Here is a 25,452-nt window from a genome sequence, read left to right on the forward strand (position 1 = left end):
CTCCACTTCTTGGCAGTGTGATAATTACCACTCCTCACCACACTGTCAGGTTGCTGTCAACAACGGAAGGCATGCTGCTGTGAATTACCACGTTATCACTGAACTACGATTACAACCTACTTCTAATTTTTTTAAACTGCATGAAAATCCGTGATTTTTGTTTTCTTTTTTTGTTTTACTGTCCCCCAACCTTAAAGATAAAACTAGAAAATCTGACAGCAGCATTGTTTTTGACATGAAAAAAAAAAAAAAAAAAAAGAAATTTCTGTTGACTGGTATGGACACGAGTGGAAATAATATGACAAGTAGAATCATTGGAATGAAAAACAAGCTGTCTCCAGGACTGTGCTGTCAAGAGGAAACTTGACTTGCTTTACTGTTGTCAGTGTTTTGCCATCATTAAGAAATAATACAAAATATAAAGCATCACGGCTATCTGTGCTGCTGATATATGTCATTATAGGTGTGATCAGTTCTCCGACATGATTTCAAGGTAATGAAAGATTATTTGGTACCATGGTAACAAAACTGTCTATAGAGGGAGTCAAGCACTGCTCACCACCGACATAAATAACAATTTTAAAACTTCAAGGTGTGTTTTTATGTGTATTTTCAGCCTATATAAAACTTCACAACATGAATGGTAAAAGCCCCAAACAGAACATTGTGACAGACTGCCCTAATCTCTGCTGAAGAGGATTCATTTTGGCAGGAGCAGTCTCTTCTGTTCAGGAGTAAGTATCCATGGCAAAGCACGTGGCACATTATAAAGCTACACCGTGACGTCGACATTATTCAACCAACATTATGGCACTATCATCATGGAGTAAAAAATTGAATTGCATCCTTGCAATATGTTGTGCGCAGAAAAGCGTTTGAGCTGAAGTAAACAGCTCTGAAAGCATATGAAAGTATTTTAACATCCTCTTGGCAGCACTGCTCCGCATTAAGGCGATGCTTTCTAAATGTTTACTGCCCCATAGGTAAGTCTCGTTGTTTACCACCAGTCGGTGAATCCCAGGCTTTTGTCTCCATTCTGTTTAACTTCCTTTGTGAGAAGCCGCTCCTGCCGGGATTTTAATTGCTTTAAGCCAATAAAAAATTGCAAGATGGGGGAATGAATGGCTCATGTTCTGCTTCTCAGGCACATGGGCAAAATAAACAGCAAAATAAACCCTCCCGTTCACATTGTACAGTAGCTAAATCTCAGAGACCATCCTGTTGTTTCCCCTTCCCCGGGTGAGAACAGGAGCAGTGGGGTGTCCCAGGACAGATGACGAGAGACATTAGTCAAGGCAGCACATTTTTATTTTGACACAGCTCATCTGAATGAATGTTATCCCTCCTGAACATTCTCAAGATTTGGGGAAAGAAAAACAATAAATGCAAGAAATTTCTAGGAAATTCTCTAATAAGTCAAAGGTAGTTGAGGTGAAGATCATTAAATCTACTGTTTTGTTGTTCACAGGTTATACCATTAACAAGCTTATAGACTGCTATCGTCTCCTGCCGGACTGATGATTTATCTCCCCATCTTGAGGGGACTAGATACAGAATGGATCATTCTCAGGTCCAAGGGCTTTTAACCACTTTGCGGCCCTGCCGAGGTCGTTTAGGAGAAGATGAGGGCTTATCGCCAAGCTGCAAGCTGCATCCGTTGTTGCCACCTAATCTCTGAAATTGAATCAGAGTAACTTCTGTCATTATGTGGGTGAATAGCTTCTGTTCGTTTATGAACAGAGTGCAGTGACTCTGGGAAAATGAAGACAGTGAAACATTATGACTGAATAAACGATAGCAGAATTACAAATAGACATTAAAATTGGTTTATCTTCATAAAACCTGAAAAACCAAATAAAATATTGGATACAGTACTGGACCCACAATCATATCAGCATATTGAAACAATCACGGACAATCGAACCTTCAGTTCACAAACTCTTTAACTGTGTTACTTTTGTTTGTAATACAAGGAGGTTGTTTGAGCTGCACAAAATCTGATAAAAGCATTACTCTGCAAATGACAAGTAGGTGAAAAGAGCCCAGTAATCTGCTGCAAAACACTGCTTGAGGTGAGTTTCCCAACATTAGCAGCTACAACCATAGTAAATTCAAACCAGTCGACAGTCAAGTGGGTAAAAGTCTTTCATACTGATTGGTGGAAATAAAACTGGCTGATGTTCTTTATGATAACATATGTAACGTTATATGATTACTTCATTGTTGGACAACTATAATAATTTATATTAAAAATTGGTAAACAAATTAAACTTGTGCAAAGGGTAGCCAAGGAAACATAAGACTTGTTTCAAATGGAACCATATTCAAGGGCAGTGTTCCGTCTAAGCTGCACGTGTGTGCAATTGCGCACTGCTCGCACATTCTCAGCGCACAAGAAAATGTATGCAGCGCACAAAATAAAATTTGATACAAACGTATTAAGAAATATCCAATATTAGACCTAATCTAATTAATTAGACCAATAATATTGTTTTTTTGTGCCATTTTGCATTCTAACTCAGGGAGTGACAGGTGTCCAGCCAATAATGCGATCAGGTTCACTGACGCTACTCAGCCAATCGGAGCATTGGCGGCGCTGCAAGTGCGCCCTGCTGTACGCACCGTACAGGTTAGCTCGTTAACAACTGGAAACGAAAGGGCAGCGACTCATCCACTCACCAAGCCAAAGTAAAAAAATACGATGGTATGGCTGTCGGAGTTTATGCAAATGGAAAAATAGAAAAACAAGCAGTGGAACTGGGTGAGCTTTTTTTTCATTTTTGAGAAAAAGCAAGAAGCAGACAAAGCCATTAACATGGACAAAGCGTAGAACCACATGAAAGATAAATCAAAATTTAAGTCAGATTTGTGCATATTCTAACGACATTTACTACTTTTTAATTTATGGATATAAATCATTAAATGTTGTTACTACTAGATAATGTATGGGTAATATAAATTTTGATAAAAAATAGTAATTAGATATTTTACAGACCCAGAGTTATAGGAATTTATTCTGTATCACAAGCAACAGCACATGTCACTGTGCTGATATTATTACAGATAACATACTACACATCTCATGAAGAACAAGATTTTTGTCTTTTTCTTTTCAAGTGGGCCAAATCACTTACATTACAAATAAACAAATGAAAATTGTTGCTGAAATTTGATTCTTTTAATAAGCCATGTAACTTGCTATGATCCAAGGTTTTGAACAAGTGTGATACTTTTGTGTGGCCACAGCGTTCAAATCTGATGTTGCTCACACTTGTCCTCATTGTGCTCAGGAAGCTTGTGAGTTTGCCCAGACACATAAAAATTGAGGGAACATTGCTCAAAGGCATGACAACAACATCATTAATGAACTTGGAAAGTGTTACAACCTAATAATCACCTTATAACTAGTAATTTCAGATTTTGGCTTGTGCCTTCTTGCGGCTAGATTATAACCTAACAAACACCTAATAACTATTAATTTCAGACTTGCACTTGAGTTAAAAAAGGACAAGTTTAGCAAACATTCACACTCCTGGACTGTTTCCTCTCCCTGAATCTCTGTGGAACTTACACTAAAAATTGCAATTGTGCTTTCTTGCTTGTTAACTGCAAAAAATACACAAACCAACTTAAAAGGTACACACTGCCCCCTGGTGTAATGGACTGTGTGCTGAGCTTGTTAAGTTAATAAAGGCAATTAGACTTCATATGATCAGTTCTCTCCGGCTTCTCCAGCTTCCTCCCACCTCTAAAAGCCTGCGCTTCAGGTTGATTGGCCGGTCAAAAATTGCCTGTAGGAGTGAGTGTGTGTGTGCATGGTTGTCCGTCTTTGTGTGTGGCTCCGCAGTGAACTGGCGTCGTGCCCAGAGTGTCCCCCGCCTCACGCCCTATGCCAGCTGAGTTAAGCTCCAGTGCCCCGTGACCCGCTATGGCGGATGAAGCGGCAGAAGATGAATGAAGATCAGTTCTCCTTCAACAGTTATAATATAATTAATAATTACTGTGCGTACCTAACTATATTGTTTTGCATGATAGAATAAAAGTCAGAGGCAGGATTAGAAATAAAAATATTCAACTGCAGCGAGCCATCTGCAATGACTCATTATATCCCAACAGTCTGTCTTTAAAATGACACATCATTAACTCCAGGTTCAGGGACCTGATATTAGAGACTCGTTGGCGGACGCTTGCAGCAGCAAACCTGAAAATATGGAAACAGTATATGAAGCAAATCTAATCATTTGAGATTCTGTTTAGAGACGTTACAGAGCCTCTACATCCCGCTTCAAAGCGATGATGTATTGTAATTGTCAGCGTTCATTGTGTTCGTCCATCCCTCCATTCTTCCATCCATCAGTTAGTCCACCAAATATCTTCGCAACCATTGCAGATAGAAAGATGAAACAAAAAACACATTACTCGGCGTCAAAGGGGATGAAAATGATACGATGACCTTGACTTTGAGAAAACTAGGTCAAGGTCAAATTTAAACTTTTGTACAACCACGAACCGGATAAGATAGAAAGATGAGGGAGAAGCCCAGTGTAAGACCCAGTGTAAGAAAGTAGATCAGAGCATTACCTTTGATCTTTGATCTATGCAAGTAGGTCAGGGTAAAATTTTGAATTCAGGGGTGTTGTGGGATGATGCAGTCTGTGACTGCCTTGTCTAAACTGGAGATGCGGTTCTTGCAGGCACCTGTAGAAGCACTACTGTCATGTTAATCCTGCTCTCGGAAAAGAGAAGCAAACACAAGATATACTGCCTGTATGGTTCGCTCTGATGCTTGAATGAGGCTGCACATCTGTCATAAGCACTTACTTTCCATTGTTGTTGCTACAGCTGCATTCTTTACATTCCAGTGGCTGTGACTCGCTTTGACTTTGGAGAGGAGGGAGGAGGGGACACAACACTCCTCTGAACTGATTCTGCAACCATGACTTGCAACCATGACTTGGTCTCTATAAAGAGAAAGTCTTTCTAGAAAGTTATGGAAAGTTTATAGTGAGAAGCTGCAACAAAGTACAGTATAGGTAATGAACTCGCAGTGGACAAACAGATGGAAGGTAATCTATTGATCCTTACGTAACTTACTGTACATATACATGACCTAAACCCAGATAATTAGTTAGAGCTTTTGAACTGCAGATGATGTAGTGCAGTACAGTAAATGTTTGTATGGTTAACAGAAGATAATAACACCACACTTAAAGCCCTATTAAGGCAACTTAACATTAACTCATGTTGGAAATACTTCAATGAAAGCAATAATGAAAAAAGCAAAATAAACAGAAAACTCTGTTCTGATAAACAGAAAACATTTTGTGAAAATTAGCAACATTGATACAAGCTACCTGAATACACCAGCACAGCATCAATATTTTACTATTGATCAATAACTAATATATTTAAATTCAGACAGTCCTCGCCATAGGGAACATAGCATCTATAAAAGTGCAAGGGCTTTTTATAGTGCAAGGGAATCAAAACAAGAAACGGATTAAACTGGTCACTGGAATGGTGGCAAAGTCCTTGAGGACAGTTGCAGGAAGTTTTTTGTTCATCCATCCTTAAAAAGACATTCCCAGGTATACAAATACTCTTTACATTTTCCCTAAGATTTAGTCTCATAAGTCTTCAATAAACATTTTGTATCCGGTCAAATAGGACTTCATCACATGCTCTCAGAGGTTTCAGCTCAGCTTCCTTTCCTGGTTTGAGGAAAATGAAGGTCAGACTAAATGGCATGTAAAGGTTGCCTGTCTGTCTGCATATATCAACCCTGAGATAGTCTGGCAACCTGTATGCTATATACTGTTCACTTCATTCAATTGCGGCTGTTTGGAGAGTGGACAGATGTGAGTTGTCTGTTTCATACCCCTGGAAAATCATCTAATGAAGAAACAAAAGAAATCCACCCAATCTTTCACAGTTCTTTGACCAGATTAAGGTGTTTTGAAAAGTGCAAGTTTTGTGTAGACAACACAAAATTACTATTTGAAATGACACCTCAACAGCACAGATGTGTTATGACCAAGAGCTTAACGGCAAACTTGTCCAGATTTGTTGAACGCATCGCATGACTGGGGGCTATGAAGTCTGGCAGTCGACATCATCTGGCCATAGACAGTTTATTACACTTCTTGAATTAGAAGTTTTATGTGCACGTAGTTCCCATTTCTCCGCCCCCGTGGGTGCAGTAGTAGGAAACCCTGATAACTTAAACGACACAACACTAAATCTCCATCTTTGCTAATAATACTGGGGCATGAATCTCGACATGCCTCGGGCCAAGCTGCTCGGATAATTTGCCAAACCACAGTAAAACTGGCTCACTATGACGAGCTGCAGTGTCTCCAGCCTACATGGACTCTAAGCTGGAATGTCTTGGTCAAAGCTGTTTAGGCAATGCTGTATATCTGTTTGACCTCATTAGTACTGTGGGCCATGCTGGAGAGTCCCTTTGCCAAGCTTGTACTTTCCTACTTTATGCACATCACTGGAAATAAGCCTCTTGCTAGAATTAATACAAAAGACAGGAGGATAAAGAGAAAAAGAGTGTTTGTGTAAGGATTAACTTACAATGTTGGCATGTAGATAAGAGCATCACAGTACAATGGGAGAATTTCGATGTTCAAAAAGGAGAATGAGAAAGTAGCTGAAAAACACATGGCTCACGCACATCTTTGGCATACTAATAGCACGTTGTAAAATGTTTTTGTCTTGTCTTGCTCAGGGAAAGCATGCAATGTTAGATGATGCATGGTGTGCAAATTATGTTAGGGACTATGTTTACTTTCCTTTATTTCCTTGAAAATAAAATCCCAGAAGCAGACACAAAAATCCGTCCATGCACTCACTGCTTATTGTGCATGCAAACCTGCAAGCTCAACGGTGAACAAACCAAATCTCCCCCACCAAGTGGAGTGTAACTGTGAAGGTGCACAACGCAAGACTATAATGTGCCATGACGAGAGGTCAGGACTTATATTCATCCTCCAGCACTCATGAAAGGCATTCAAGGCATTCCATTTTGGAGAATTTAGTAACGTCTCAATGCCTTTCTGCAGAGATGGTCATCGTATGACCTAATTGAGGATGGCATTTTCAATGTGTACCAGTCAGGTGGATACAGGTGGGTGTAATCGAGAAGGCCAAATGAGTTCTGACAATTCAGAGAAAGTGGAAGGCAAGGCTGCTGGCTGTACCTCATGTATATGGATTAGACACAGCAGATTTACTGTCTTTGAACATTAAGCCATCTGAATGTCACATCTGAAGGTGACACAGTCATTAACAATGCCGATACATCCAGAGCAAAAAGTTAATGATCGTAAAGAACTTGGAATCACATCAAAGGCCTCTATTGCAGGGAGACTGCAAAGTTGTTTGATAGTAAAAATGATACCCAACACTATAATACAACATCAGTTTTAAGAAAGTTGTGCCATGATGTGAAATAGCAATAAAAGTAGAATGGAATACCAACAAACTTCATTGATTTGAATAAATACTCACTCTGAATTGGATTTGCTCCACACATTTCATAAATCTCATAAAAAAGGCAAGAGTACTGAATGTTGTGAAAGTTGAACTGCACTATTACCTTTTTGTTTATACCTATCTTTCATCAAAGTGGTGTGATACACCTTGTGTAACAAAATAAACTAAAGAGCTGTTTAGTCAATGCATCCCCTGCAGCCCATCACAAAACCTAAAGAGTCCAAAGAACGTGTCGTAGAGTGGAGATGTTTTCCACAAGTACAGCAGAGATGAAGATGGTGAGGTTCTCTTTGGGAGTGACCAGGATGGATAGGATCAGGAATGAGTACATTAGAGGGACAGCACATGTTAGAGGTTTTGGAGATAAATTCAGAGAGGCCAGACTGAGATGGTTTGGACATGTCCAGAGGAGAGATAGTGAATATATTGGTTGAAGGATGCTGAGTTTTGAACTGCCAGGCAGGAGGCCTAGAGGAAGACCAAAGAGGAGGTTTATGGATGTAGTGAAAGAGGACTTGAAGGTAGTTGGTGTGAGAGAAGGGGATGCAGAAGACAGGGTTAGATGGAGGAAATTGATTCGCTGTGGCGATCCCTGATGGGAAAATCCAAAAGAAAACAAGATGGCTCAGCAGCAACTATTGGGCCAAATCAACACTGGAGTTCATGTCTTGAAATGTGCTGATGTTTTCGACTACGACCATGCAGCAAGACCCCGAAATAATCTTCAAATCCTTTTCAAACCCTCTTGTTCCAATAATAAACCAATTATTACAGGAACGTAAATTAAGTCATTAAGCCTTTGCTCTTATGTTGGAGAAATCATCTCTTCCAGGAATGGAGGTTTTAACTGCATGTGTCGGTCCCATTTTAAATTTGGGACCAATACAGCACCAAGGTTGTTCCTGTAGTATTCAAACACAAATACAGCAAAACACCACACAACACCTCTCCACATGAGGTCTGGGTGTTGCAGGGAAAGGATGACAACACCCACAATGCACACTGGCACAGGAAGAGAGGAGGGAAGCAATTTAAAAGGTAGGGAAGCAACAAGGAGAAAGCAGGTGGAGAAAAGGGAGTGGAAAGAAAGCTCAGAAATAAAGCCTTATTTTGTCAGGCCTAATCAGAATAACAAAGATTGCTTTCATTTTACAATAATACAGAGCTGTCATTCATCACACTGAATGGAAATATAGCCTGATTAAGCAACACCACAGTCCGCAACAGGAAAGGGAGGCTCGCATAGTGGACTGAAACACTGGCCTGGATCTCTGGCCTGAAGCCAGAGACTATTGGGGAGATAAGTCTGTGTTACATCAGAGCAACTTTGAATGCCACCACATTAAGACTTCATTTGTCAAGAAGAAAAACAGAGCAAAGTGCGAGACGGAGGATTATTTATTCTGGAAATTTGTTTATGGGCTTTACTTTGAAAGAACTTTTCAATGCAGACTTTCCACAATAATGTAAGGAATTTATGGCTAAACTGACACAGCACCCCTTCTTAGAAAAAAACCCCTAGATGTTATAAAAACCCATCATGCGTAGTCAGCTACAATGTCTAGAGAAGCAAACACTAACCTTTCTTTAAGACTGGTAGATATCTGATTCTAACAGCACTACTACGGCTTTACTAAGGTAATATGAGCTCTCATCAGAATTCATAATGGCAAGTTTGTTTCCATGTGCAGATAAGTAATGTGACAGTGATTCATATGCTTATTTCTTATTTAAGAATACATATCGCTATCCTTGTCTATTTTAACCCACCTGGTCAAAGAAGTCGCCCACCTTGAGTTAGAATCTGCTTAAGGTTTCTGCCTGTTAAAAGGCAGCATTTTCTCGCCACTGTTGCCAAGTACTGTTGTCTTTATAGAGTAAAAACTACGGTCTAGACCTGTTCTTCTTAGAATATGCCCAGAGACATGATACACATAAAACTAACTTGACTGCTTGAAACTTCTTAAACAAGAGACTAGCAGAGTATGTTTTTTGGCACTGTGAGTTTGTAGAAGTTATTCAAAGAAAATGAACACTGCATATCAAAACATACAAATGTAGCTTGCCCGTGTGAGTCTAAAAATGAATACAGGCTCATTAAATTATTGATGTTAGAAATTGTTATTCAATGCATGTACTGCAGGTACTTCTGTGGTCAGGGCGCAGTACGTTTTACCTGTAAACATGTGTTCGGTAGGATTTCTTCTAGACAAGCAACTGCAAACTGTAAACAACAATCTTTCAGTGTAGTTCCAGTACAAAAACCGGAGGGTAAGCATCCATATATACACAAGAATGTATGTGGATTATGAGAGTGAGGCTTAATTTTTCTTTGCATTATCCTCACTTCATTAAAATCTTTTGTTCCTCGCTTCTTGTACATTGAAAAAAAATCAAGAGAGCAGCTGAAATGGAAAGTAGGTGCAGGGATATAGATAAAGGGCAAACATCAGGTCAGGAATAAGGGGAGTAAAGAGCTAGGAGGAACCTTCTGCTTGTTTTTTGTAAATTGGGGAAAGCTTGCTGTACTGCTTTTGAATGATGTTGCATTAGGACAGGAGGGAGAGAAGCAATACGCTTGCTTGACCTCAGTCTAATTATTGCATACCTTGTGGTGAATAAAAGTAGCTCTGCAGAGAGTCATGGAAGACATGACGATGATGTGATGCCTCCTCCATTTCTTACCTCCCTGTGGTACAACAGGAGAAAAGAATAGCTCTGCTGCCTTGTGGCATGATAACTTAGGATGGAAACTGTTCTGCACTCCCCATTCTCTTAGTCTATTACTGCAAATATACTCTGTCTTGCTTAAAATGTACAGATGTGCGTTGTTAAAATTCAATTTAAAAAAAAAAAGCCAGAACAGAGAACTTGCTGTTGCCCACGGCAAGATGAGTTTTCAATCAAGAGTCAAGTCTACAATTCAATACAATGCACTATAAACGCCAAGACCAGGTCTGACTCAACCAGTCCGGGAGGATAAAGACAAACAGGGTATTCTTTTGACAGTTTTTCTTTCTGTAGATGAAGCTCCTGCAGCCTAAAAACAATGTTTACAAAAGCAAGCATAGGAGAAAGTAATAAGAGCCATAGGTTATTTACAACAGAACATGGACACAGCGGAGCGTGGCCAACAGCCTATAAAGTCTTCTTCTTTTAATCTGGCATCAAGACAAGTAAGTCAACCGAGCAACAACAGCTGATTTCACGTACACACACTTAGAAACTAGATATATCTGAACACCCACACCTCCACTTGAATGCAGCATGATCAAATTGTCTCGGTCAGTTGTTCAAGACTCTCATTAGTTGCCACTGGTGGAACATATCATGTTGCACATTTACATTTAGCTATTAGACATGTTATCTTTCTAGATGCTATCATTAAGTTTAAGTTGATTGGATCAGTTTAACAATCCTTAAAATGGTCTTCCTCAGAGTAAAAAGTGATCGGCATGACTTTTTGTAGTCATAAATCTGTCACTTCTGTTGAAACACAAGACCCAAAATTTAAAATAAAAGGTCCGAGGGCCACAAAAGTGTGACACATTTGAGAGATTAATAGTCCAATTGCTTGCCAAACAATAAAAGAAGAGCTTACAGAAATTTCAGAGCACTCTCTTCCTCACATGAAAAGAACAATGGACAAATAAATTTGATCTAATTGATGCCTTCTTTGAGATGTGTATTATCAGGTGGAGTGAGGTTGGGTTTTTCTTTTAGAGTTGTAAAGTCAACATTATATATGTCAAACACCCACACCTGCACTTGAATGCAGCATCATCGATGTATTTTAGTTGGTAAATTAATCTGGTTATGTTCGTCATAATGACTTTCCACCTAGTTCAGCATTATGATATACAGCCTTTAGCCAGTGTCATGAAATAATATGTACTTGTTGACTAATCAATGGAAAATTAAAAAATCCAGACTTGGACAACTCATGATGGTTGACCATCATGTGCAATTGGGTCAAGTTAGGGATCATGATCCAAAGATACATTTTGATTAGAAGCAGGTCATTATGTATAAACATGACACTACCACCAACAGTAACGATTGTCATAAGGAAAATAAAAGATTATGCGTTTTTTGTTTTACACAAATTTGTATTTTTGTTGACAAATTATAAACAAGTGATGATGGACAAACAACTTCATGTTAGGGGTAGGTTTCTAGTGTTAGAATATAGTTTAAGAACATTTATTTACAATATGATATTAGCACTTTGTCAATTTAGAAGAAGCTTCGAACCAAATCTTGACCAAATTCATTGGAGTGAAAACCAACAGAAGTAATGTAAAATATCACAGCCCTGGTTATATACCAAGGTATTTTAAATGCCCAACTGTTCTCCTCTCACTATCAGTTCCTCCTCCTCTCTGTCTCCCTGTCTCTCTCTCTATCCCACATTGCCAGGCTGTCTTATAGAAGGTCCCTCGCTCACTAGATGACAGTAAGGATGGCGTGAATAATGTCTGCCTGCACAGGACAGACCGGCTGAGCTACACAGTTGGTCTCTTCATCTATTGAATTTAAACGTAGCTCTCCTCATTCCCACTGGAGAATGGGAAGGAACCAGAACATGAATGGGAAGGAAAGAGAAGAATAAGGCATAGAAGAGAGTGAAAGACAGTGTTGCATTTGTAAATAAATAAATAAATTACAACCCTCTAAGGAGTGATGCTGTTGGCTGGCTTAAAGCAGCTGGTGATGACCTCGCTTCAGGCAAAACTAACAGGCTGGAGGATGGAAGGTGGTTGCTAAAGAGAAGCTAGCGGCGACAGCAATACTTGACAGGAATCCTAAAAATCTGTAGACAGTTGTGGCCTCAAGGACATACGACTCTTCAGTGTGAGACAGCAGAGTAAGACAATATCAGCCCATAGACTGATACAGCACTGAGGCAGAGGTAGGTTTTATTGAATTGTCATGCTTATTATGTGTCTCATCGTTCCTTGTAGGATCCATACAGCCCGGCGGAAAATCCATGTCTTGTTTACAGTCTTATTGCAGACTCTTTATCTTGTCACAAACTGCTGCTCTGTCACTTCCGCGCTGCAATTCCTACTTGTTGTCGATCAATAGCATTGCATTTTCTACAAGGAGCACAGAATCCCAACAGGCATTGCTCTGTATGGTAGCTGTAATGTCATTGTTGGTTTCATCGGAGAGTTTAAAAGAATGGTTCAATATTTTTTGGAAAATATGCTTGCTCACTTTCCTCAAGAAAGATGGAGGCGAGATTTATGCTGATGTTATGTATGTGCATTAAACATGGTGTCAATGAGTCAAGCGTAGCATAAAGACAGAAAGCAGAGGGAGAAGGACAGTTTGACTCTTTAATTGCCTAACTGAGCTAAATACAAGCTATAACGCTCAATAATTAACAAGTTTATTTTATTATTTATGTCCATAAACCTTAAACCCACATTCATTCAGACATTTTCTTGAAAGAAAGATGATTAGTAATCGTTTCATTTCCAGCCTGTTATCCAAATCCGGGCCATGGGTTACTGTCGGTCAGAGGCAGAGTCATCAGAGAGAACATCACATTTCTTTACTTTCTTTTCTTTCTCTACCACTATCATTACTTACCTTATGCTTTTTGCCAACACCACTAGCACAAGCCATTATAAATGGTAACGTATCCATGGTACAAAGCCTAATGCACTGAGATGATCACACAGACAGTTACAAGAAAAAAGATGGGAGATGGGTGGGAAGATGGTTGGGAAGTGTTGGATGACTTTTGCTACACCTGCTGGTGGAGCAACAGGTGCCCCTCCATCCAGGGACAAAATTTTGTCAGTCTTTCGTCATTTATCGACAATCCACCGAGAAACACAGAGTGGGCTGGACACAAATACTTTCTGCCATACACACAGTCATGGAAATGAAATAACAACACAAGACGTTTGATCCTTTGCATGAGAGCAGCAGAAGGACAATCCAACCACTGTGCTTCTCAGAAAGGCTTTAATCGCTCTGTATTGATTTTTCCTCTTTTGGTGAATCAGCGTCAGCTAGTGTAGGCTGAGGAGTTTGCTTAATATTCCCTGGTCTCCCTGAGCGGGTCAGCCAATTTCACCTTTGCCAATGCCTTCACTCCACAATATCCCATTTAGATATAATTTTATTCATACCACTGGCAGTTTAAGGGATAGGAATATTAAATTTTCCTGACATAAAATCTAAATTATTACAGCATCTCCTTCTGCAAAGTTGTATCTGGGGGGCCGCCTTGTTCTACAACAGTGGCAGCTTGACTTTGGCTTCATCATCTGCCTACAGGGCCGCTAGTGCCTGCAATATTCCTTGCTGTGACTTTGATTGGTTTCGGAGGCCTAAAGGAGGTTGAAAACAAGACTGCTCTGCACGCAACAAACAACTAAACCTTCACTAGAGATGACAACGTTGATTTGTTGCATAGGCAAGAAGGATCACCTTATCTTTAGACAAAAGAGGTATCACTAAGACCTGACAGAAACCAGTGGAGGGAGACCTTTTTGTGACAAATGAGCATTCCTGCAAGAAAGATGATGCATTCCTGGTGTGACTGAAAACGGTGTAAAACAATGTGAAAACAATAAATACATCACATGTTTTGAATAAAATATGGAACATTGTCACAAAAGAGATTGTGTAAATCCAAGCTTTCTAGTAGCAGATAGTCACAGGAAAAAACGAGTGTAATGTGGTTTTAAAGTTTTTGTTCATTAAAATTCAAACAATAAAAACAGCTTTAAATGCTGGATTGCCAAAATCCTCCATTAAGAGTCAAACTGTAGATTCCCAACACATCTGGTCAGACAGATCGTAGGCATGTTTATCATCTTAATTATCATCTTTTTAAAACACTGACTGAAAAGTTTGATCCTCATCTTTCATTTAAGCACCAGGATGATTTCTTTAGTTATTTGTAAAATATATTTGGATGTTCTTGCATTATAAAATATTACACCTGTTTAGAATTAGAGATCCATCCAATGTCAAAACAACAAATTAATGAGCTGATGGAAATCCATTACAAGTGCGCATTACAGATAAGTGTCACAAAGTGGTGAACCATTTATTAAAAATAATTACCTTAAATCTGCCCCTAAAGAGAAAATATATGCCAGTGTGAAAGAAATTTAACAGCACAATGTGGCACAACCATTGTGATAGAGTATAAGCTGCTATACCTGTAGGACATTGTTTAATGTACTGTATGTGTGATTAAATTAAACTGGACAAACAACAGTGAGAAGAGCAGAGAAAAGAGAAAGCAATCCATTATGGAGGTGTAATTTTTAAGTATAGCCTACAGTGTGTCAGTTAATAAATGCAGCATTCATAAAATGACTCAAATATTATCTAAGCAAAGTACATGATAGATTATACATGTAAAGTGATTTCTACAACTAAAGAACATTTGCATTCACCTTTTCAATTTATTTGTGTGCTGCTAATTTTCTTCATTTTGGAGCACACACTCATTTCTAACTCCACTTATGTCAATATACATTTCCTGCAGCACAATTACTGTACATGTGATAACAGTCTCACCTTAAACAGACTGTTAAATGAGATGTAGAGTTAAGAAGGCATGTGACTAAAAGTAACATAAATAAAACATATAAGCATTTCTTCTTGGATTTTTAGTAATCGAGGTACTCAAATAATTTGAGTTAGTATTTCAGTCCAAATTACATCATCTGATTGCTCTATCCTAACATTTAGTTAAACATCTCTTGAGATGTTTAACTTTCTGATAAGAATCTTTTGATGCGAACGTCCGGATCATTCAGCAGCAAAGCCAAACACCTCAGTATCACTGTGGACACATTTTGAAGCCAAATATAAAAGGAGAGTACAATAACCATTTTTGGACCCACCGCCCCACCCATTTCACTGAACTGGGACAGATGGTATCATCCTCAGGTCCATCCAGAAAAATCGCTGCTACTGCAGCTCATAGGCAGGTTTCAAACAATAACATAACTGTGCTAATAAAGAGCTCTTATTCCTCGCATAGTGTATTTGTGCTATTAAACTTTAATTATATTTAATGGTGGAATCAAACAAATGGCAGAATACAATTAAATAATTAATCGTGATTATTTTAATAGCAATTTGCACTACTGTGTCAAATTTGTGACAACCCTCGCAAACCACTCATGTATGACTCACACGAAAGTTTGCTGCCTTGCCATTTCTCAGTTCCTGGAATACTTCAACTTACCACAACAGATGGCTGATGTTTACAAGGAAGGAAAGGTAGTTTGTGTGTGTGTGTGTGTGTGTGTGTGTGTGTGTGTGTGTGTGTGTGTGTGTGTGTGTGTGTGTGTGTGTGTGTGTGTGTGTGTGTGTGTGTGTGTGTGCGCACGCGCGCATGCATGTGTGCCTTATCATTACCTTTCCCCCAAGGGAAGCCTAGCAGTCAGACAATGTAACAGAGGAAAGGACTAGATCTGTTCAGCGAACCTCTGTCAGGCATGATTGGACAGCATGTGGTAAGTGGTGCAAAGGCCCCGGGGCCATGCTAACACAAACACACACATACTGGAGGATAGCAGCTATTTACAAGTGCATGTGAGAGTATGTGTGTGTGTGTGTGTATCACACTTCTTGTGTCACACTTTCTGGCTCAACTTAACACTTTCAATGGGACCTTGACAAGAAGACAGATTGGTCTGACTGTACTGAGAATCATTAGCGAACTCCCACGCAACAGTGTGTATCTGACTCAACACAACTTCTCAGGATAAGAACCATCCCATCGTTCAAACCCCCAGACAGACCAGCAACCAGTCCTAACTCATCATCGCTCCCATCAATCATTCCATTATTCATGCATCATTGACTTCATAGTGACAAAAAATATTGGTTTTCCCTTAAGCGGTCCTGGATGTTGCTCATGTTGGACTTTTACGGTTCTATCTGCAAAACAAGCTCATCTTTGGGTTCAAAAATGCTGACCTTACCAGTGAGGAGTCAGGTCCAGCCATGTAGTTGCATTCTGCAACCTCTGCCTCACTATTATTTCATGTTAAACTGTTTGAGCCATCAATAATTAATCAATAGCAAGAAATGTTATTAATTAAATAATTAGTAATTACAAATGTTACTACAATTGCATGATACACGTACAACATTTCGCAGTAAGTATTCTGAAGCAATGGGGAACACAGCAACTTGTAAAAAAGACACAACAAAAGCGCTAGAAGATCTCAAATTGGCTGAATGAAAACTTCTTATCAAGTTATGGTGATTGTAATTTGAGAATGTCATTTCCCATTTGAGGCCATTGTATTCTTTTCGTCCTTAAAATTATATTTAATCATAAGATTGCCGCTGAAGCTAAATTCAAAGGAAAGACAACTTTCAAGGACTCGCATTTTAAGTACGGATAAGAATAATCCCTGAATCTAGCATTGAATTCTTTTTTTGCTTTCTATATAGTGAATGATTAATCATAAGCATCAATAATTAAGTATAAAAGCAAACTCAAATAAAAAAAATTTAAAATTAAAATAAAAAAATTACATTAAAAATTAATCATCAATACTAATGTATGAAAGCAAACTATTTAAATAGTAAAAATATTAATGCCGTTAAAACCAATTCACCCAGCAAAGTTATTGCAATGCTGCAGTTACAATATGCAGACAAGCATGACTACCATGTGACAAAGACACCAGTCAACACTAATTATTATTACAGATTAATGTGTACCTAGGTACATCTTGACATTTAACAACAGTTGATGAACAAGTACAATCCCTGACATTTAATGCCTGACAATTAATCAATACAATCCCTGACATCAACCCCCTGAATACGACCCCTGGGTACTGGACCAAACGTAATCTGGCCTGCAATTTTTCTAGCTCTGGACTTCAGTGGTGGTGTAGTTAATATTGCCAACCCCAAAGACACGCTGTTAGCCAAAAACAACCTTTAAAACTAAGAAAGTCTGGCCACGCCTGCTGCCACTTCTTCCTCATGCTCAGGATGCTGTCATGACTTTCTCTAGGACTGCTAACGAACAGTGGGCAGCCAGTGAGCGCTCCAATTGCCTTTGGCTAACCTGGAAATGTCTCTTTCAGCTGCACCTAACACTGCTTGGGGAGGATTTTCACTGTAGTGGCAGTGAAAGATGTAGAAGGAGCCTCTATAGCTGGCTGCATTAATCCTTCACTGGGGCTAGAGAAGGAAGATGAACTGAGGAAAAGAGACAGGAACTGAAATGTAAAGCTAATTCATATTGATTCGGAAGCAGTATTTATGAAAAATCATCTTAATTTTTAATGATCATGCAGATTATCTGAAATAGATTTGTGACCCTCCTCCCATCCTATACCACTGAAATATATTTGCTTTTTACCACTTTGTAAACTGTTGTAATTCAGGTTGTATTGTTCCCAGAAATTCACTCTCCAGTATACTCAACAACCTCGTTTTTGCATGTGCTTGACAATAAACATTTATATTAGCTGAACCACCTGAACAAAAAACTCATGGAAATATACTGTTTTTGAAGCTGAATTTAGTGCAGTTATGATATGAAACGTGTCTTTCTGTAATGAAATCTAAACAAAAAGGTAAACTGACCAATAAATTGTATTGAATGTGAATTGGTCCAGTGTGATACATGAGCATTGTGCAAACAAAAGCTTTAAGTACATCATTGTCTGCCTAGACTAAAAAAATCCAACTTTGAAGAAGTTGCAGCCTTTTCTTTCCATGATGTCCTGTCTGGCTCTAATGAAAATTCACACTATCCCGGGAAATATAACTGAATCCCATTAGTATGTTGTGGAAATCCCAATTACATCCTAAATACTACAGGGCATGTCTGATTGCTGGTGGCAATCTAATCTCTTCTCCCTGAAAGACCTGATATTGTGGAGTTTAAAAAGTACTACCCTTGGGATTCCAGATTCATGATCGCTAAGATGGAAAAGAAATGTAAACCATGACCTGGCTTCTCTAATTGCTTAGAAGATTTTAATTCAAGTTGACAATTTGGCCAAGGTCTTTGAAGAGAAATGGACGACAATAATACAGTTGTGACATTAGAGAAGCAGATTAGAGATTAGAGATAAGTACATTAGAGAATTTGATGCATTATTCACAAAGGCCAACCTTTTCAGGTCGACCATGCGTTGACTGGTCGGTAACCCCGCTCCCTGGCTCAGGGCTAAATGAGCAAAGACACAGTACTAATTTATGATGGTTTTATTGGCCTACTGTTATCTGATATTTGACATTGTTAAATTTCATTACAGGCAGTTTGTGCCTGAAGGACACTTCACATTCCTGTCTGAAGTCTTTAACTGAGCATCATGAGCCTAAAGGAACCAGCGCTTGAGTGCAGGTGAGGAACTCATAATCATTTAGACCAAGTAGCTGTTCAAACTGAGCTACGGTGATACTAACAACTGAGACAGACCGACACCTTCAACTGAAGAACACACAACTTTTCCGTTGTTTAAATGTGGTACTTAAAAATTACAGCCACCTCTTCTGCTTGAATGTCAAAAGACATCATTAAGTTGTGGAAAGTTAATACAAGACACCCAACCATGAACTGTAGTTCATTTTTTTGCTAGGCGGTCAGTTAAACCTCATAAATATTCATGAGAAAAGATCTACTACTTTGATCACTCAGTCTTTTTTGTATGTTTCACAAGCGCTGGACACAGACACCATTATCCCAAGAGGGCAAATTAGTCATCCTGTATTTCTGATAATTGATTTTGCTTAGTAACACAACATGACTTATTTTTGCCTTTAGGGCTGCAACTGAGACCTAAAATTTAGAGTTAGTATAAGATATTCAATCAATAGTAACGTCTGAATTCTACGTTCCTGGAGAAAACATACAATGAAAGTTCCATTAAATCACAATTTTTGTGTTGAATTCTATCCTTTTTCTAAATTTACATCTATATTTAAATAAGTACACACATGCATAAAAATACAACAACATATGAACAAAAACTTTTAAGAAATTAAAAAACAGCATATAGTGATCTATCAGCCCTGGCTTATTGAGATAATACTGAAACAGATCGTGGCATTAAATTGCAAAGTATCTTCGCCTGAACTCTCTCCTGTAAGGACAAAGTGTTTCTCCTCATGACTATTTATTTAGTATGCATAAAAACTACATTAAAAAACACATGACAGCGTAAACAACCACTCACACAAACAAGAGCTGAGCAAAAGGAGAATATCAATCACTTCAGCAGCAACTGAGGGATATAAATATTTCATTGAATGAAATTCCACAGTTTAATATTGGCTCAGCTGCCTTTTGAATAAATCCCTGGCACGATACTGAATGCATGCGCACACGCCGTCATACACATACAAACACACTAAGACTTTGATCCAAAGCCTCTTTGGCTGATTTTTCATCCCAAAACGAGACCCCTGGATGCTCCTCTCTATTCACAATGCAACAGCCGGCGTCATTAGCTGCTAGGATCAGACAGACAGCCGGCCAGATGAGTGTGTCCATCACCAACAAGCCTCAACTCCAGTGGGGAAAATTGACGAGACAAGACGGTGTTTGGAGTTTGTACAAGTTGGGCACATTTGCATGGTTTTGGTTGTCTAAATGGGGGTAATATGGCTGCTGCATTTCAAAAATATCTGAATATCTGTTTTTGGACGGTGACCTCACTGAACTTCCGGGACAAATAAGTTTGCATTCCCACCTAGTGCGTACCACGAAATAACAGACCTTATCAGACCTTAATTTATGGCTTTTTATATTTCTCCTGGCGATGTTCTGATGCTGATATAGGATTGTGGAAAATGAATTTACTATTTATACAATATTGTAGACGATAGATGGATGGATGGTCTTCAAATTCAACTGAGTCCTCTCAATGTAGCACCAAATTGGAGGACAAATATTAAATATTAAAATTTCCACTTTGCAAAAGAAAAGTGATTTAAAGGTAGCAGTAAATATAAAAAATCAATTGCTCTTTTAAATTAAGGCTGTATAATATTAGTCATTTCTCTATCAACGGCTTACTTCTTGGGCTCTGCTGACGTGCCCTGGAGCAAGGCATCCAAACCCCTACCTGCACTCAGGGCGCCGCCCAGTGGCTGCTCAACACTCAACAGCTCTCTCCTCTGCATGTGTAGAAGCCCTCTCTGTGTGCTGTGTTCAAGGCCAAAGGTGGGTGAGAAAATATTTTTTCTGCGTGAAAGAACAATTCCTTCATTTGGGATGAATAAAGGTGGTTTTCCTTGTGATTGGAATTCTTGGTATTATCCAGTGCCTTCATCTGGGCTGCACCGGTCTCTGTGGCGTAATATATTAGCGCTGTCGGCTGTTAACTGGAAGGATGGTGGTTCAAGCACACCCAGGGATATGATTAATGTTTAAGAAACATGAATTTATGTTATAACCTAAAATAGAGCTATTAGATTCATAACAAATAGGGTAAAATATTTTTTCTAATATAAAAATTCACAGTTTATTACAGGAAATATTAAAAAAACAAACACTCAAAAAGGGCTGAACTCTGGCAATTGTGTCCCCATAATGCAAATGTGCCTAAAACCAGTAGTCCTATTGGCCCCCATAATGACTCTTCTACTATGAAAAACCATCAAAAGAATTTGAAACCACATTGTAAAAAACAAAACAAAAAAACAACAATTTCAGCAGAGGATGTTTTACACTGAACTGAATCAAAACAGTTTCATCTATCATATCCGGAAAATGTTTTGAATGCTGATCACATTTTCATCTTACTGGACTGCCATTGTGCAATTTTCACCCAAACGAGACATACAAACAAATATCAACAAAAACATGACCTCCCTGGCACAGGTTCAAAGACTGCAGTACAAGTTTTTGCCAAAACTGTGCCGTCCTAAATTGGTGAATCATAAAGGAAGACAAAAACCGTCAACACTGGCAGACATAAACTTGTTATTCATGGTGGACAACACTCCCAAACTCAAAACTATCGTGGTAACCTGAGGGAAAGAAGTAGAAATATTGTCACCTGAGAAACTGAGAAAATATTTAAGCTTAAAATAATTTTAAATTACATTACATATATTAACCACTCTTCACACACAAATGTAAAATATGTGGTTAAATATGTGACTGTTCAATATTTAGTCATGACATTTTTGTGAACAGTTCTGGTAAATGGAGAAAGTTCATTAAAGTGTGAGATTAAGCTACAGTGAACGCAGCATTACAATATAATGACATAATAGTTATTACATGTTAAGCACAAAGCTGAAATCACAGTTGTAAACATGCGCGTACTCGGTGTGTGTCACTGGAATTTAGAATTTCTGATTTCCCCCAAATGTAACACACCCCCTTCAGCTACACATCGCTAAAACATCTTTTGTTTTTTCTTTTTTTACAACAATGACTGTGGAAAAAAAATAGGAATATCTGAGCAAACCCACAACATAACACAGCAAAAAAGTAAATGTCATGCAAATAGTTTGTCTAAAATACCGCGCACGTTGGAAAAACTTCGTTTTGGAGGCACAAAAACAGATTAATTTAAAAAAAAAAAAACAAAGATAAAAGATAACGTTTTTCGGGAAAAACAATGTACGGAATGCGGGAAAGTTGGTGTAAAAGCTAGAAAAAGCTCACCTTGTTTGACACTCTTCAGTCGGACGGGGTCTTTGCTGTGTTTGACCACAGCATGGACGTCCCTAGTGGTGAGCCCAGCCACCGGGGTATCATTGACTTCCAGCAGGAGTTCATCCTGGCAGAGTTTGCCGCTCTGGCAGACCGCTCCGTCCGGGAGAAGCTCACCGATAACCGGGAACTGTCCATTCTCTGCGCCGCCCTTCAACTCCAGCCCCTGCTCCCCCTCCTCATTCCTGCAAAGGACACTCTCGTGGACTTTGTTAGTCCAGTGGTTCTTCCTCTTCTTCAGGCTCTTGGACATGGCTCAAACAAGGGAAAATCACATGAGTGCGGCCGTGGAAGAAGTTTTATCGCTCGCAGAAGTGCCCCGGTGTCACCGTAACACTGATGTGTCCAGTTTCACCAGTAAACGCCAGTTGTATCCATGTCAGCGCGCACACACACACACACACACGCACAGCAGCTGGATCATCAGTCTGTCTTTGCATTAACTGTATGCTGCTCAACTTGTAGTGCGTTCACGGGCTGCGTCAACAGTCGGAATCTGTAACTTCACATGTAAATAAGAACTTGTGACGGAAGTTAAACATACTTTAGGGTGATTTATTTGATGTTTATTCATAAAAAATATGAGGAACGTCGGGAAACAATTAATCGCTGTTATTTTTGCTGTTGTTATGATGGAACTACATCCGCCGGGAATAGTGCGTCATGATTGTATTTGCAAATGAATAGGGCAATAAAGCACGAATACTAATAGCTGACGTTGTTATTAACTTTTATTTAGTGTACCACTTTGGATTAGAGGGGGGTGTTTGTATTATAGACAACAAACCTTTTTATTACAATAAATAGGCAAATAAACATATAAATGTTTATATTTCTCCAAAAACCGCAAATCGATTTAAGGTTGAAAAAACAACAACAACAACAAAAAACAACCGCGTGCACTCAAAGGCATCAACGAGATCTGTTTACGATCTCCGAAACTGAGCTCACACGTTTACAAAGGGTACGTGAATGTAGCATTCAGCTCCAACCAGCATAACTGACCCGGATGTGAAGGAGGAGAAGCGGAGAGGCACGGCTTTTAGCAAATCCAGCTTTCCATGGAAAAGAAAAAAAAAAGAAAAAAGGAAACGTGAGAGATGTGGAGTAGTGGTATTTCCACTGGTTTGAATAATTTTTTTAAATACCACAAATATGTCTTTTCTTTTTGACATTTTCTTACAGACGCTTATTATGCTATAGTTAGTTCACAAAAGTTAGAAATACCTTGGGCTCAGGAGAGATTGGACCAGAACGTTAAATACAACTTCTATTGCATGTCAGCTTTGAAAGGCAAAATCAATTAAATAAACCTCTTTTTCAGCTGTTTTGTCATTCATTTATCCTTGAAAGTTTGTGTTTTTCAATTACATTCTTCTGTGTGGACATAATCCCCCAAGGGTCACTTTAATATTTTGTTGGTATAAAGGTCTTTACAAATATATATCTCAATTATTTTTCATTTCAGGTGAATGTGAAATAATTTATTCCTTTAAACACACCTTTTAATAATTCTCTGGTTGATTTTCATGAATAGAAGTTTGAATTTTCTGAAACACGTTTGATGGCAGCTTCTGCAAACATTGTTCCCTCTCAGCATTTGTGATGTAAATTCTGGATTTATTATAGTTTTGTCATCTGCCAGAATAAAGGAAAATCCACTTGTGTTATCTCAAACTACAATAATAGGACATAAAACAAATGGACAATTGTACATACAAGTGTAATCAATCTTTAAGCAAGATGTGTGTTGTGTGTGTGACATCTTTAGAACCTCCAGTCTGCTTTGTGAAGCCCTCTCTAACATCTCCTCTCCTTCTGTTACAAAGCCCATTACAGTAATGATAGTTTACAGCTTACTGCCATAATTACACAGATATACAATCATCATAGCTTTGCTGCAACGCAGTCATCTGTCATCACAAGTTAATGCCTTCTGAGCCTTAAAAATAATGTTTGTCTCATAACAAATGAAAATTCCCAGTAAGGAGGTGAGCTATGTGCACTTGTCTCACATCTTCTTCTTCTAGCGTCATTTATTATGCCTTGTTTTTCAAGGATGTTTTGAGAAAACTGAGTAAACATGATTTTAGAACACTGCTACCCAGTTAATTTTCATATTATGGAGCTCTAAAATCTGTTTTATCCATCTCCACAGAGCCAGATATAAAATTTAGTGCAGAAATAGTTGTTTCTTACAGTGCTGTGTATAAAACCTTAATATTCTCTTAATATGAGTTTAGTGTGTCCGTAGCATGTAGCAGATTTGTGATCATCAAGAGCATTTAGATAAATCTGAGGGGTCATAAGATATATGAAAACATACATCTTTTCACTGTTTGAGTTCTGTAGTTCATCATGACTAGGATTCACTGGTCTGACTGAAGCTTTTCCAGAGCAACCATCTATCTCATGGCTTTCATCAGCAAACAAGTTTACTCTGTCGCTACTACATGATAGTGAAGAATATTCACATTTATAAAGTACAATCAGATGGGAAAATACTCCAAACTGGCGCTAAATGCTATTGGACTCTACAAACCAAATAACTTCAATAATTTGCATTTTATTCAACTACAGATAAGCATTTTTAGTTTATTTTTGACTAAACGTTTGACTACGTGTTTTTATTTCAAAATATGATTTTCATATATTTTAAGTATCAATATTTTAATCTATCATTACCTCAGTCAAGAAAGGTATGATTTCACTCCTGTCACTTTGTCAGGAGCTGGAATCAAATTATTTGCTTCCCGTGGTTTCCTGCATCTTGGAAAAGATAAGCTAACTAGCTTCTTAATGTGATGAAGCAAATACATGTGTTTCTTAAATGTGAAACTTCTTTATGTGGGATCAGCCTGACAAATAAAAGTTGTGAAAGCAGACTGTAAACCTTCAGTTCCAACACAAAATACAGAAGAATCGCCTTTGCTGTTCTTATTATGACTCTGGCTCTGAATAGATGTAGCTCTGCTTGTCTCAATTAATAAGATTTTTAGACATAAACAACTATAAGATGTTTCAGTTGTATCATCAATTTGCAACCAATGTTTCCTCAAGAACAATTATTCTGTCCTTTTGTTGTGAGGACAGCAGCGGTGGAGTCAGACAATGCTTTATTTCTCCTCCCTGGGATTTGGAAGAAGTGCCTCTGCATTCCAGAAGTGGGAGTGTAGCGCGCAGACTTGAAAATTAAAAAACAGAGAGAAAGTGAAAGAGAAAGAGAGTATTTTAACAAGGCCGGGAACTCTGGAGGCAGT

General features: G+C 38.6%; 1 protein-coding gene across 10 annotated transcripts in view; it reads right to left on the reverse strand.

Moving 5' to 3' along the window:
- Window positions 1-22,630, reverse strand: part of magi2a (membrane associated guanylate kinase, WW and PDZ domain containing 2a) — a 177,758-nt gene extending 155,128 nt beyond the window's left edge. For all 10 annotated transcript variants that reach the window (XM_068306558.1, XM_068306557.1, XM_068306556.1 and 7 more), the window contains exon 1: window positions 22,145-22,630. In XM_068306558.1, the coding sequence (XP_068162659.1) occupies window positions 22,145-22,445 (301 nt within the window). In that variant the 5' untranslated portion in view covers window positions 22,446-22,630. The remainder of the gene's footprint in view (window positions 1-22,144) is intronic.
- Between the last annotated feature and the right edge of the window lie 2,822 nt (window positions 22,631-25,452).

Source organism: Antennarius striatus, chromosome 22, assembly GCF_040054535.1.
Source record: "Antennarius striatus isolate MH-2024 chromosome 22, ASM4005453v1, whole genome shotgun sequence".
Lineage (NCBI taxonomy): Eukaryota > Metazoa > Chordata > Actinopteri > Lophiiformes > Antennariidae > Antennarius > Antennarius striatus.